Source organism: Lepisosteus oculatus, chromosome 10 (assembly GCF_040954835.1).
Source record: "Lepisosteus oculatus isolate fLepOcu1 chromosome 10, fLepOcu1.hap2, whole genome shotgun sequence".
NCBI lineage: Eukaryota > Metazoa > Chordata > Actinopteri > Semionotiformes > Lepisosteidae > Lepisosteus > Lepisosteus oculatus.
Window position 1 is genome coordinate 25,559,211 of NC_090705.1, and position 15,865 is coordinate 25,575,075.

The 15,865-nt window shown below is 37.6% G+C and overlaps 1 protein-coding gene across 2 annotated transcripts in view; it reads left to right on the plus strand.

Annotated features, from left to right (window-relative positions):
- The window catches only part of dclk3 (doublecortin-like kinase 3), a 30,386-nt gene extending 16,569 nt beyond the window's left edge, over positions 1-13,817 (plus strand). For both annotated transcript variants that reach the window (XM_015357185.2, XM_006635719.3), the window contains exons 3-5: positions 9,361-9,493; positions 10,413-10,580; positions 11,408-13,817. In XM_015357185.2, coding sequence (XP_015212671.2) covers positions 9,361-9,493; positions 10,413-10,580; positions 11,408-11,604 — 498 coding nt within the window. In that variant the 3' untranslated portion in view covers positions 11,605-13,817. The remainder of the gene's footprint in view (positions 1-9,360; positions 9,494-10,412; positions 10,581-11,407) is intronic.
- The last annotated feature ends 2,048 nt before the right edge of the window (positions 13,818-15,865 follow it).

Here is a 15,865-nt window from a genome sequence, read left to right on the forward strand (position 1 = left end):
ACAAAACAACCTAGCTAACATTTGAAGAGATTTATTTGATCTATATTTCTTATGCTTTAAGTGATCTGAACACATTATCTTCCTAAATACAGTAGCATGTAACATATCTTTTAATTGTGCTAGGAAAGATATAGATGTTGACAGTCTTTCTCTTTCTTTCTCTATTCTCTATCCACATATATTTGCTTTTGTTCCTTACATGATGTCACGCACACACACGGTTGCTCCTATGTTATATTATCTTCCTTCTTTGGACCATATGGTCTTATTATTTTTAGCTAAGGAAACTGAGAATGCAGAAGAAAGAAATGCTGATTTAAAAATCAACCAAATAATGCCCCCACCAGCTGGCAGTACAGAACCTAGAGCAAATATCAGCTTTGTGAGCAGGATGCAAAGATTGAATGGCATGCATATTAGATTGTGTGAGGTAATCTCTTTTGTTTTTTCCTTGGCATTCACAGTGTTACTTTGCCGACCATAACATTTGACTCACCAGAAATCCACTTTAAGTATATGGACAATATCTATATTATGCCAAATAATTTTAATCCTTTAATATAAATCACAAAATAAATACAACTGTATATGCACTACCTGATCCTGTGTACCAGTCCACATTGTGTCACCTTTTCTTTAATCCTGATAAGCATTTGTTAGTTGACTGCATAGTGAAATATTGATCTTGCATCAGCACACGACACACTGATAAAAAGATACAGTGCCTTGCAAAACTAATCACTCCCTTCCAATAATGTCACATGCTGATTAATTATGAATGATGTATTGAAATTTGGGGAAAATTGAATTTGATATGTGAAATTTTAATATTTGATATTTGAAAATGTTAATATGCTTCTACAGTTTTTATTTTAAACCATTTTAAATCAGACTGAACACTTTTAATATGCAAAGGGGCTTGAATGTCAGAAAAGTAAAGTAATCTGCAAAGTAAAAAGTTCCTGATTGCATAAGTATTCTGCCTCATAAGTCAGTAATTGGTAGAAGCACCTTTTGCAACAATTACTGCTCTCTTTGGATCAGTGTAACTTTGCACAGCTGGATGATAACATTTATTGCTATTCTTTCTGGCAAAAATCTTCAGGTACAAAATGTTGTACCCTTGAGCAAAATACTTGAATCCAGTTCCAGTAAATTACTGAGTTGTATAAATAGATGACAATGTATGATGATTTGGATAAAAATATCAGTCAGACAAATATAGGTCTCACCATAAATTTCCTATAGAATACTGTACACGTCAGGACTTTGACCAGGTAACTGAAGGACATTCACTCTAGTGTGATTTTACCACTTGTGCTTCTGTTCATTGTCATACTAAAATTACATATTAATTTACTGTATATGTTCAACTGCACAATTTTTTAAGTTTTAGAATCCATGAGTTTTAGAGTTTTAGAATCCATAAGTTTTAGAATCCATGAGTGACTCAAGCAGGTTTTCCTCAAAAAATGTTCTCATTATTTACTCGGTTATCACACAGATCCTAAATGACTTCTTATTGCTCAGTTTCTGCTGCTGAGAAGCCACCACCATTCTTCACAAATTAAATGAATTTATTGAGTGGTTGATGTGCTGTGTTGGAATGTGCACCAGAAAGAACACTTTGCATTTACAAATAAACATACATTTTTGTTGTGTTTGACCATGAAACTTTTTGCCATGTCTGTAGTGTGTCAAAGGGGACACACCCCTCAAAGCCTGCTGGGGAACCTTTTCGCACTTTTCTGCAGCCACTCTTTTCTTAGAATGGTGATATTCTCGGCCCACTCATTGAGGCAGCAGGACATGTGGTGTGACCTCTGGGCCTTTGTCTCGCAGACTCTCAGACCCTGCGTCTCCAACTCACTCTCACCACTGTCCTATATGATCTCCTCTGAGATCAAAATGGAGGTCCATTGCTGAGCCATTAGATCCCTGATTCCCAGGCTCGACAAATGTCACCTCCAACTTTCAACACCTGGTTAGTCAGGAGCCTCTTCCCCCTGCGTTGTTTGGAGTCTCCAGCTCCCTCTCACAAACAGCCAGAACTTGTTCTAGATCCACCTCCACCCTCTGATGTCCTCACTTGACGCCACCAGGCTGGGTCTCACACACAGTCTCCAGCAGCACACTCTTGTGCATAGAGTCCCCTGTAGCACTTCACCACTCGTGCTGAGACTCAACACAGTTTCCCCAATTAAAAACCACACACACGACCTCTCTGGCATCTCACAGCTGCCAGAGCACCATCTCTGTGCCCAGCCTCCTCTGTTTTATCACACATGCAGCTGCTGGCATACAGTACCTCGCACTTGTACCCTGCCACCCAGCCATCACTGCGTCTGTTAGCTCCAATATTCAACTCACTCTACACACTTAAACACTCTTTCAGCAGATCTCCTTGACAGCTCTGTTCTTCCTCACTGTAATAGGCTGCTGTCCTTTTAAAACTCTAGTCTCCATACACTACACAGTCTCTAAAGACTCAAATCACACAGTTCCTTCCAGGTCCCTTCAGGGATTAAGGCAAGTTTCTCCCAGATCCCTCTGGAACTGTCGCTCTCTAATTCCCTTACTGGGGTTTAGATGCAGCTGCTAGATGCTGTCCTGCGTTGGCCCTGCTCTCACCCAGCCGAACCTCCATATATGGGGACACTGATCTCTTGTCCCCTCTCACCTGCAGCTTGAACACGACTGAGGTCTTGGCTTGATCTCTTCTGTGGGACGTGTTCAGCTAGCAAGTAAAGTGTTCCCAAAGCTGAGACTCATCAGCTGGTAAACTCAGCTCCGCTGTGGTTACCAAGGCAACATGTTGCTCTCTGTTGAGAGCTCTGCCTCCCCACTGAACACACCCCATACGGTATCTACAGTCTGTATCAGCTTTACACATCTGGATTTGGGCATGCCCATTTTTCCTTGCAATTCTGCTTATGCTTTGTCTAGTTGGACGAGGAGCATCAGTGAACCTCAATCTTTAAGTGCTTCCATAGAAAGTCAAGGACATTCACCTTCTTGTTCTGATGTACTCCAGTGTTACTTTGGCTGTATGCTTGGGGTCATTGTCTTTTTGAACCATTAATTTTCACCCCAATATATGGTCTTTTGCTGAGTAAAGCAGATTCAAGTCAAGGATTTGCATATATTTGGCTTCATTGTCTCCTCTATCCTGATAAGTGCCAAAGTCTCTGCCACCAAAAGGCAAAAAACACCCACATAACATGATGGTAGGGATTGTTTTTCAAAGGTGGTGTGCTGTGTTTGCATGAGGCATAGAGTTTTGTATTCAGGCCAAAGAGTACAATTTTTGTTCCATCAGACCAGAGAATCTTTTCTGCCACATGCCTTCTTGCAAATTCCAGGCATAATATTATATGAGCTTTTCTCGGGAGTGGACAACTCTTTGGTGTTCACGGTAGAGTAACTGCTCTTACATGCAGTGTCAAATGAGTGATCTCACTGTATATAGACAGGTTTATTTCTTCTGAAATCATGTCAACCAGTAGAACTGACCACAGATAAGCTCCAAACATTCAACTTTTAGAGTGATTTCACAAGGAAATTAGATTCATTTAAGCTCAATTTGAAGTGTAATGAATATTTAAGAGATCAAGACATTTCAGTGTTTTCATTTAAATTACATGTGAAAATGTCAAGAATTTTTATACCACTTTGACATTAAGTAATTTGTAAGAGTAATTTGTATGTGTCAGTGACAATAATTCCCATACAGTATACAGTATATGGATTTCTACTTTAGTTTGCAACATAAATTGTGAACATATCTAAAAGGGGATTTTGTCAATGGATTAAAATGTGACATTTGTTTTATACAGTATGTTGTTTCATATTTGTTTAAGTTAATCTTGAAAATCTGTTATTTTAGTTTTAAAGTGCCTTCCTGAAACCTTATTTTGTTTGACCTCCTACTAAGTTTGTAAGGGAGGACTGGCATACTGCAGATAGTAACTGTGTATGATAATAGCATGGTTTCTTAATGATTGACTTCACAATACTTAAAGGGATAAATAACATTCTCCCAAGCTCTGCCTCTTTACCACTTCTTCCCTACCTTATTTGAAAATCATGACATTTTAAAGCTTACAGTTAAAAGTAACCTAAATTTAGAAATTTTAGTATATCTGATAGGATATAAGTTATATCATTATAAGTGGACACACGATATTATTTATATAATATAACCAAAAAACATTGTCATGAGGTAAGCTTGAATTAAATGGTTAAATAACAGCAGAGCTCTAATTTGACCACGTTTTCTGTCTAGCAAAGCCTATATCACTTTGCAAATACTCCCCCCTAGCGGTATCTTTAACAATTACATCTGTATTTCTAACGGCAAATTATGACATAGGAATTGCCAAACGTAGCCAAAACGACAGTATAGCAGGTTTAATGGGTCACCCTTAAATCATCATTTTCTAAACACTGGGAACAACTTTACCATTGAAGCAAGTTTTCATTTAATGTTGCATTAGAAAGATAAAGCCCATTTAAAACTAACTTAACTATAAAATTAATTAAATTATACTTTTTAAATTGTTCCGAACTCACATATGTTCCATGTCTTTAGGAAACAGTGATTTAAGTGTGATTTATTGATTCAAATAAAATTATTTTTTAAAAATCACAAGAATAATAGTATTTTTTTCTAAAAAAAAAAAGGTGTCAAAATGGTTGGATCCTCTGTCTCTAGTAGTAGTAATAATAATAATAATAATAATAATTAATAACTGCTTACACTTATATAGCGCTTTTCTGGAGACTCCACTCAAAGAGCTTTACAGGTAATGGGGACTCCCCTCCACCACCACCAATGTGCAGCATCCACCTGGATGATGCGACGGCAGCCATAGTGCGCCAGAACGCTCACCACACATCAGCTATCAGTGGGGAGGAGAGCAGAGTAATGAAGCCAATTCATAGAGGGTGATTATTAGATTTCAATTCAATTCAATTCAACTTTATTGACATTAAACTTACACAGGTGCATATTATAATGAAAAGTGTTTCTCATTAGTCACTCAGGTGCATTATATAAATAGGTCAGAAGATAAGACAATAGTAACACAATAGCAAAAACAGTAACATCTAATAACATAAATAACATGTAATCAAGTAATCAAAACTGTGCAAAATTCCGCAAACAGAGAAAATATAACAGGGCAAAAACAGTGCAAGGTAATTCTTGGAACAGTGCAAAAATAGTATGGTTAAAAAAAGTATGGTTAATTAATAAATATTAAATATTATTATGACCGGTACAGTTTTACTGGGCTATTGAGGGGACAGTACAATTTCGGCTTACATGTGTGTGTAGTGGTGTAGGAGTAAAGTCATTGTGGGTACAGGAAGACGTTAGGAGAGATCATAATATGGTGGGAGGGGGTGGGGGCATTACCAACTTGACAACTCTGGGGAAGAAGCTATTTTGGAGTGTAGCTGTGTGCGACCGGAGTGACCGGAACCTTCTGCCAGATGGTAGGGGAACAAACAAGTTATGACTGGGGTGAGTGGGGTCAGACATAGTTTTTTCAGACTCCTGGTGTTGTATATTTCCTGGATGGATGGTAAGGCACTGCCGATGATGTGTTGGGCAGTTTTGACCACCTGCTGTAGTGCCTTACGGTCGGATGCAGTGCAGTTGCCGTACCAGACTGTGATGCAGCTGGTCAGCATGCTCTCCACCGTACATCTGTAGACGTTGGTGAGGATCTGTGGATGTAGGTGTATTTTCTTCAGCCTTCTCAGGAAGTATAGCCGCTGTTGTACCTTCTTGATGAGACTGGAGGTGTTCAGTGTCCATGTAAGGTCCTTAGAGATGTGAACACCTAGGAATTTGAAGTTATTCACCATCTCCACCATCACCATCTATTAGGAGGCCATGATTGGTAAGTGCCAATGGGAAATTTGGCCAGGACACTGGGGTTACACCCCTACCCTTTTCGAGAAACACCCTGGGATTTTTAATGACCACAGAGAGTCAGGACCTTGGTTTTATGTCTCCTCCGAAGGACGGCTCCTGTTTACAGCATAGTGTCCCCATTGCTATACTGGGGCATTAGGACCCACATACTGTAGACCGCAGGGTGAACGTCCCCTGCTGGCCCCACTAACACCTCTTCCAGCAGCAACCTTAGTTTTTCCCAGCAGGTCTCCCATCATGGTACTGACCAGGCTCACACCTGCTTACCTTCAGTGGGTTGCCAGTTGTGAGTTGCAGGGTGATGTGGCTGCTGGCTATATTATAGTAATTGGTGCAGCCTCCTCTGGCATGGATATCAGCACAAAACCTTTCCCTATAATGTTTGATAGGGTTGGAAAACACATTGGTAGGGATCTTGAACCATTCCTCTACGCAGAAATTTTCCAGAACCTAAGTCTACACTTATGGACTCTTCAATTCAGACTACAGGTTTTCAATCTGGTTTAAGTCCAGAGACCAGGATGACCATTGTAAAGCAGATTTTGTTTTCAGTCAACGTTTCTCTATTGACTTTGCTATGTGTTTAGGATCTTTGTCATGGTGGAAGGTTCACCTGCAACCAACTCTCATCTTTCTGGCAGAGGCAACCAGGTTTTTGGCCAGAATATCCCGATATTTAGTACCATTTCATGGTACCAGTTCATGGTACCATTGATCTTAACAACAGCTCCAGGGGCAGTGGTAGCAAACCAGCCCCACAATATAAATTATCCACCACCATATTTCACAGTGGGTATGAGGTTCAGTTCTTAAGCATCCCTCTCCTGACACCATGCGTGCTGATGGTATGAATGGCCAAAGAGTTCAATTTTCATCTCAACTGACCATAGCACCTGGTTCCAATTAAAGTCCCAATGGCATTTGGCAAACTCCAGCTGTTTAAATTTGTTTCTTGTTGTCAGTAAGAGCTTTCTTCGGGGAACCCTTCCGTAAATTCTTTTGCAATCTTCCTCACTGTATGTGGGGACAAGATACACTTGCATCCTTTTGTTGGTGGGTTAACCACTTTTTTAGTGGTTTTGAACTTCTTGCCCTAATAGTGCTTAGTGGTATATTAAACTTTTTATGTACTTTTTTTAATCCATTACCCGATCTGTGAAGATCAACAGCTCTGTCTCTTTTGATTTGTCAGTTCCTTGCCTTTCCCCATAGTTATGGATGACAAAAACTTTTCTCATGTGTGCCACAATTCCTCTTTTTTATACTCTGATGAAACAGGAAGTCCAAAATAACATTCCTTACAACTACGTTGTATTTAAATAAGCTGTATTTCATTGCAGATTTAATTTTCTTTAATATAATTACTCATTTATAAACATTCATTTTTAAATAGTTGTATTAGAATAAAAGTAGTTTTATTCTGTAGTTTTCCCATTTGGGGGCATACAATATTGATAATTATCTGTGCTGTTTATTTTATGTCTTTTTTTGTTCATCTTTATCAAGGGTGCCAATAATTCTCGAGCTCACTGTAGACCATTTGGTGAAGAATTGTGCCAGTAATGTAAAGGGTGCCAAGTTTTGATTCTCATGAGCACCTGCTAAGCATTTTGACTCATGGACAAATCTTTTATTTTGGAGACCTTTAAGATCAACTGTGGTTGGTAATTTATACATAGATTTCCATTTCCAAGCAGATGTACTGTATGAACATATATAAAATCTAAATTTGCACGACAGATATGAGGACTGAGGATGTGAATTAAAGGTGGCAAACTAAAGTGAATGCAATTGCATGTTAGGGATGAGCTGGAGTTAAAATAATTGCCAGAGTAGGATTAGCCTGCAACTGGCCCAGGATTAAGTGCAGTTGGTGTTTAATGCTCACTTACTGTATGTAGTCACTAGCTTTAGTGCAAATCCTAAAACTTTATTTACTTTAACTTTAATCTTAAAACTATTCCTGTCAAATACCCCTAAACCTATTGCAATCATAGGTTTATCAATACGCAGAACCTCAGCCACAGCCCAGCACCACGGGTTTGATGTTTGACCCTAAAACTGTGATAATTAAGCCATTTAAACATTACCCTAATGGTAATGGAAGTTAATTCTAATGGAAAGTGTGATGTTAACCATTATCTAGCTCTTATCCTAGACTTAACATAGAACAAACTGACAAAAAGTCATTATAGCAAAGCATTACAGTAAAACTAAATACTAAAAACTGAATCATTAGCTTGATTTTGAAATGTAGTAAAATTAGGAGTCTATGAATGTTTATACTATGTTTAAATTTTGGATGAATTAGGAATAGAGTTCATATTTATTTGACTCTTTTATTAATAGCATGGACAAGATGGACAAGCATTATAGTAACTTATGAATTAGGGTGAAACTAACTGTAGCTCTTATTAGTAGGTAATTTAGTAAATTGGTAATGCCAATGTAGGACGAGTTATCATTCAGTTGTGCTGACCAGCTTTAAATCAGACCAGAATTACCAAAAGCATACTTTGAACAGTTACTTAATACTTTACCATATAGTATACAATCCATCACACTGGACTAACAACAGCCAGAACCCTGGGCTTAGCCCTCCTCAAAAACTGGAAACTATTCCCAGGCTCAGTACTTAAAAAAAGTTTTAACAGAAATTATGAAACATTTACTTCAAATTGTACTCCAACTTAACTCCTTATCTTTATGAATGCCATATCATTCTTAAATGTAACTCCAGTGCTGACTAAAACATTACTTTAAAACAAACCAAATGTAAACATAAGACCAGCCATGTCATTATATATCGTTATAGACAGATAAATCTAATTTCTATCCCAAACCAACATGAAGAATAAAGGTTAACTCTTATGAAATATGAAGGCAAATACTGTATGTGCAGTAACTGTAATGATCAGTTTAATTTAGGTTAAGAAGTATTTACAGTTAAATTGAAATTAGAGTTTAGATTGAAGGGTAAAAACCAAGTAAAGGAGCAAAACAGGTTTGTTGATGAGATAAGAGGTTACCCTAGTGTCACCAGTCTGTTGCTTTAATGACGGATATTGTTTAACTGTTTAAACTGAGATAGGTAGGTTCTTATAATATTCATTGATAGTTACTGGACTTCTGTACATTTAGTGTTCAGACTACACTTAGGAGTTGTGTTATGTTAAACATTGGTTATGTCAGAGTTTAGCATATAAATTTGAGCATTCATCTCAGTATATGAACTTTGGAAGAAGTGCTATATGTTCATTTTAATCAAAAGATTAATAACCTCAGACTTCTTAACATTGTTATATTTGATCTGGGTTTGTCAACACAATTTGCATGCTATTTTTAGGTTGTTTATTCAAGTATGTGTAGTACAGTATATGGACTGTTTTCCATGCTTTTCTTTATCCTTTAATGAGGTTCAACACAACAAAGATGGGAGCACCACACTGAAGCTGGCAGATTTTGGACTTGCAGTGGTGGTAACTGAACCAATCTTCACTGTCTGTGGAACACCCACATATGTGGCCCCAGAAATACTCTCTGAAAAAGGTAGCCTACAAAAGTTCCAGCAAAGCTATCTGTGCTGTGTAGTGAAGTAGCAACATAAGGCAATCATAAATTCATCAATGTGATCGTGATACCCAGTGTGACATTACTGAACTAGCATTGTGTAGTGAAAGCTAGTGAGAATAAAGAATTATGTCTCTAGTATTGCTAGGTAACTAGGCCAAACATTCTTGTTCTTTCTGTAAAGAGCAATATAATGGCAAAGCTTTGTTTGTTCTCTGTGAATAAATGTGATTGGAACTCCAGATGTAACTAAAAACACATCTGAAATGCACAATGACAGTGAAAAAACCATTTAACTCTGTGGAACAAATTGCAAAATCCTGGCACAAAGTTAAAGTTAAGCCTTGTAAATGACAAGTATATTGTAGTGTATTTCTTCACAAAGTGTTGATGACTTCAAATATTCTGCCAGCAGGCTCCCAGAAGGAATAAAGAAGACTTTGACTGTGCCAATGCACTTTGTGTAGCCTTTCACAGAGTTTACAACTGACTTAAAACTATTTAGATGTCTCAAGGCATTTGAAAATGGTGATCTTTTCAAGAAGTTAAAGAATAATGCACTACCAAGTTAACCTTCCCAAAACAAAGGAATAACTGGTTAGTCAGCTGTAGAAGAAAGTCAAACAACATTAAATAATACTGAAGATTTACATTCATGGTTGTATGTAAAAAACTGTTTTACTGTATATGTCAGATGTCTAATGTAGTGGTGCATAATAACTTCCAAGTTTCTAACCACATAAGGAACTAGACTGCTGTTGACTCAGCTAAGAAATTATGATTATTATGAAGAACTGCTTGATCCTTAGTTCAGATTAGGTTCTATGTAAATAAACACAGCTATTCTTTTTAGTGCAGTAACGTCAGTGTTATTTAATTTCTTATGTTGATTTTCCAGGTTATGGGCTGCCAGTAGATATGTGGGCGACTGGAGTAATTGTCTACATACTGCTGTGTGGATTCCCTCCATTTCGTAGTTTGGAAAGAGATCAGGAAGAGCTGTTTGAAATTATTCAGCTGGGGGAGTATGAGTTCCTGTCCCCCTACTGGGACAACATCTCAGATGGTAAGGATAACAAAAAGAAAAAGAATACTTTAAGGAGGTGTTGACCCTTGAATATATTGTCATAAAGTACTGTACAATCCTTCACTCATTCAATGCTATTGTGACATTTTGAATCAAAAGTCCTTGTAAAACTATTATTTTTTAACAGTGAATACCAGGAAGGAATTATTTCATTTTTTCCATGTGAGTGCTATAGAGACTTAAGCTAAAGGCAGAACAGCATAACAAGTCTCTGGACTCATACATTGTTGGGTTCAGGTCCCTGCTGTAGATACTGCTCCAATGGGGAGTTACACACTCTCTGTTGAGAATCTTGGTACAGATTCTCAAAACTATTCATTAAATCTGCCTAACAATTTCTCTAACAGCTTTCCTCCTATATTATCCTCCTATATTTTCTCTACATTTCTGAGAGTTTGTCAAATTCTCTTTAGATACAGACTTAGATGACTCTGGATTCCAAAAAATCAGTTTTGAAAATTAGAAATAATTAACATTATTTGCATGACTTGCCAGATGTGAACAGCAGCCTATGTGATTTACCAATGACACTCACAAGGGTCCTATCTGTTGTGTGTCTATCATAGTTTCTTTGTTTAGGTATGCCTGTGAGAAATTGGAATGACAGGACTTCACTAACACCAATGTGACTCTTCTTAATACTTTTTAAAACAAGGGCAATCAGCCAACAGGAGGCCCTTAATAAAACTTTAATGCCACATATTAACTTATTTTTATTCAAACAGTATTCTGAGATAGAACATTTAGCTGAGAAACGGTGTACATTCACCTAATGTGTATTCCTCAAAGTGCCATGTTCACCGCAGGTGCCAAGGACCTGATCAGCAAGCTTTTGCTAGTGGATCCTGAGAAGAGGTATGCAGCCCAGCAGGCACTGCAGCATCCATGGGTGCAATCAGGGAGCAAGAACAGCTTCAACCTGCAGCGAGAAGTCACCACTAACATTGAACGTCACTTCAAGAACCGTCGCAAGCGGGAGCATGCCAGTGCTGCAGATCATTAGTATCTGATACTTATTTATTGTCATGCCTTTGTTCCCTATTATTTCTCTGTCCCAGAAATGGTGTATATAACAATGGGCGTTATTTCCTTAAGGAGGAGGGGCAGTATGGTGGAGCAGTGTTTAGCATTGTCCCTGGGTTAAATTCTGAACCTGGGGTACTAACAGTGTGGAATTTCTATGTTCTCCCCTTCACTTGGGTTTCCTCCAGGTGCTTTGGCCTCCTCACACAATCAAAAAGTAGGTGGTAGGTTAATTGATTTCTGTGTGTCTGTGTGTTCCCTACGGAACTGAGGACTGGGATTGTGTTCCATCCTGGGTGTATCCCACCTTGAGCCCGTTTCTTGTCAGGATAGGATGGGGATAGGACCACCCATGAATCTCTACTAGATAAAGTGGGAAAATGTATTGCTAGAGTTCCTAAAGTGTGGCACACTTTTGAATGCAGTAAGGACAAATGAACACTCATAGTTACTTGTGAATTGCCCTGAAAATAGTGAGCAGAAAATTACAGAAATAAAAAAGATTAATCTCCAGGTCATCTTCTAATTAAAATGTAAAATATAATTATTAAAAATATAATTTATTGAAAGGTTGTGGCCTAAATTAATTTCATACAGTTTTATGTGATGAGCTAAAAGGCTCCTGAGATATTCTGTTTGATATGCTTCTGTAAATATAAATGCATTTTTTTTGGATTTGCAAGAAACTTTTAAATTTGATAATGATAGTTATAACGGATGGCACATTGGTGCAGTGGTTAACATGACTGTCTTGCAGTGCTGGGGCCCTGGACTCAATTCCAGCCCTGGGGTCCTATTTATGTGGACTTTGCATGTTCTCTCTGCGATCACTTGGGTTTCCTCCAGGTGCTCCAGTTTTCTCCCACAGTACAAAAATACTGGTAGGTCAATTGGCATCTGGAAAACGTGGCCCTGGAGCGAATGGGTGTATATCTGTGTTTGTGTCTGTCTGCCCGCCCTCTGTGTTCTGTCCAGAGTGTACCCAGTTTCCACTACTGTGAATTGGAAGAAGCAGAAAGAAAATTGAAGGATAGTTATTACATAAGCCATAGCAAATATCAGGGCTGCTCTAATGAAACTTAACAAAATCAAATGCATATCATAAACGTATAGTGAATTACTTGATTCTTTTAAACTTAAGTATCATAACCTGTTGTAATGTTGAAAACCTTGGAAAGAGGCGTCAGGAGAGATCAATGTTGTTAATTTTTATTCTGACCATTCTCTAAATTCAATATATTTACCCCTTGTCAGACGTTGACGTCAGAGTGTGTGGAACTGTTCTATATATTTGTAAAGCCTTCACTATTTTCTAAATAAATGTAAGTGTTATTTTAGCATAATTTATTAGTGTAAGTGTAACCTTGGGATTTAGAGTTATTTAGGTGAAGATCTACAAGGACAACATAGTTATCGTGACGATCAAAATATATTGACCTACAGTACACAAAGTTTTCTCAGTGTTTTTAACATAATTTTAAATCACATGTAAAAGTAATTTTAAAAGATGGAAACTGGTTAAATACTGTAAAAAGTAAGTATTCTTACATTTCTGTAATACATACAGTAATAGGATGGTAAATCACAAACAGGCTGATTTTTGTAGCCTGGAACTGTACTGGAACTCTTACCAGTATATGGCTTGTAGTGGGAGAGACCTGAAACAGTCCCAAGTGCTAAAGGAAAAAGGTGTGTATCAGTGTGTATCAGTGCACCCAAACAATGTATAGATTCCTCATTGTATAGAAACTGCAAAAAACAAATTCAATTCATGTCACTCATTTTAGGTGTTCATTGGATGAGTAAAATTATATTTTAATAAAAACTTATTTTAATAATGGCATGTAAAAAAGATTTAACATAAGGTATCTGACAGATTCAAAGTAATATACATTAACTATATAATATTTTGGAGTTGTGTTGCTGGTTTTGGTCTGAGGCTAATGTTTTTCTGTGCCAGTTCTCTGTTTTGGTGGGCTCATCTGAAGAATATGTAAAACAGTGGGAGTTCCAGTTATTCATGATGACGTGGCGATGAGACAGGATGGAAGAGGCAGGCTTTTTTTTTAGTTCATATACAATTCTTAAATGTGTAAAGCTTATGCAGGGTTGAGTACGGTGAAGTACTTGTAAATATTTTTTATCAGCTGTTTTGACAGTTTTAGTATAAAGAAATGACTTATTGTATCTTATACTCAGACTACTATATAATAAAGTATTAAATAATATTGATTGGTAGTTAATTCTGAATACTTGATCCTTTGTTCAGTTTAGTCTTATATGTGTTGTTCAAATTTACTTCTACCATATACAGTAGACTTACAGAGCAGATGCCACCACTTATAAACAAGCTTAGCCCTATACATTATTTTAATAATAATAATAACAACTAATAATTCCATAAACTCATATACTGTAGCTCTTTACAGGTAATGGGGACTACTCCACCACTAATGTGTAACTCCCACCTCCATACATCAGCTATCAGTGAAAAGGAGAATAGAGTGATGATGCCAATTCATAAATGGAGATTATTAGGAGGCCATGATTGGTAAAGGATGTTGTAACAGAAGAAATAAGGTTCTTGATCCCGAGATGAAGTAAAACAGATGAGTTTATTGCATGCAAGGAACAATAAAGCCGAAGTCTTGTTTCCCGCAAGAAACAACAAAACCGAAGTATTGTTCAACGTACTGTTACAAACTTTTGGATTATATAGTGTTTTCTTCTTCATTTCTGACGTCACTCAGTCTGATGGTAAAGAGGGGGGTTCATGGTATTTGGCCAGTTTACGATGTTCTGGACAAATGGTCAGTTTAACATTACACCCAGGGGGTCCCTAGCTTGCATCTGGAATCCTTATCAGTTAACCCCCTTTCCTGCCATAAACCCCAGCTTGTGACTTAGAAGTCTAAACCCCCTACAGAAAGGATTAAATCCAAACCCCCGTCTTCACATCTTTCTTCAAGGACAATGGGAAATTTGTCCAAGACACTGGAATGTCTTGACTCCTACCGTTTTTGAGAAATGCCCTTGAATTTTTAATGGCCACAGTGAATCATGTCTCATCTAAAGGATGGTGCGTTTATACAGTATAGTGTCTCTATCACTATATTGGAGCATTAGGAGACACAGACAGCAGGATGAGCACTCTCTACTGGTCCCAGTAACACCTCTTCCAGCAGCAACCTTAGCTTTCCCAGGAGGTCTCCGTTATGCCAAGGCTTTGACAAATGAGTTTGACCTATGTGAAGCGAGCCCGTGAGGCGTAGTCTGAAAGAGCAAAATCCTGGGATCAAAAGGAGAGGTCAAAATCTGAGTAAAACGTCCAGGTAAAGTGTGCAGTGAGAGTTAAGCAAGCAAGCAGCCAACTGACTAGCCTGTGACTCAAAATACCAAACAAGAAGATGTGGGAACAAGGAGTTTAAATAGTGAAGAAAAGGGGACATGACTGGAAAATGATGTAATGAATGCAATTAATGTGGACAAGTGCATTGCGTGGCCGTAACAGTCTCCTAAACAGATACTGGCTAGGCTCACACTTCTTGAGCTTCAGTTGATCGCTATTTGTGAGTTGCAGGGTGATATACCAGCTGGCTATTTTGTTTACTTTATTTAGTTCTCCAGATAATTTTTATATTTTACACTTTGACACTGAGCAGGCATTTAATATAATTTAAAAAAAGGGTGCTGGCCAAACTAGAAAAAAAATACTTTAAAACAGACAATAATGTATAATTTGTATGACTTAAAAAAAGGAAATTGCTAAATCTAGTGTTTAGAGAATTACACAACATATGCTTACATATAGTGCCTTGCAAAATGTTTTGACTCTTTCACACTTTTCACATTTTGCTGCTTTAAAGCTTGCAGTAATTACACATTGAAGTAGTAATTAACACTTGTTACATATATAACCTGCTCCACACATTCCAAAAAAAATTAAACAGAAATCATTAATGAAAAATGGAAAAGAACTGATTGGATAAGCACAATTATTTGATTACACACAAGTAGTTGAGTGCCCTCTATCTGTGTACATCCTGGCAAGGAGGAAGCTTGTGAGGTATAGTAAAGTGAGGCCAACAACAACTTTGAAAGAGATCTAATGTTCAGTGATTCAGGTACATAAGTCAATAGTTACTCCACAAAGCTTTTATAGCAGAATGGAAAACCATACCACTTCATATTTGAATAGGAGTTTGCAATAAAGCACCTGAGTGATCCAGCAAAAAAAGGTT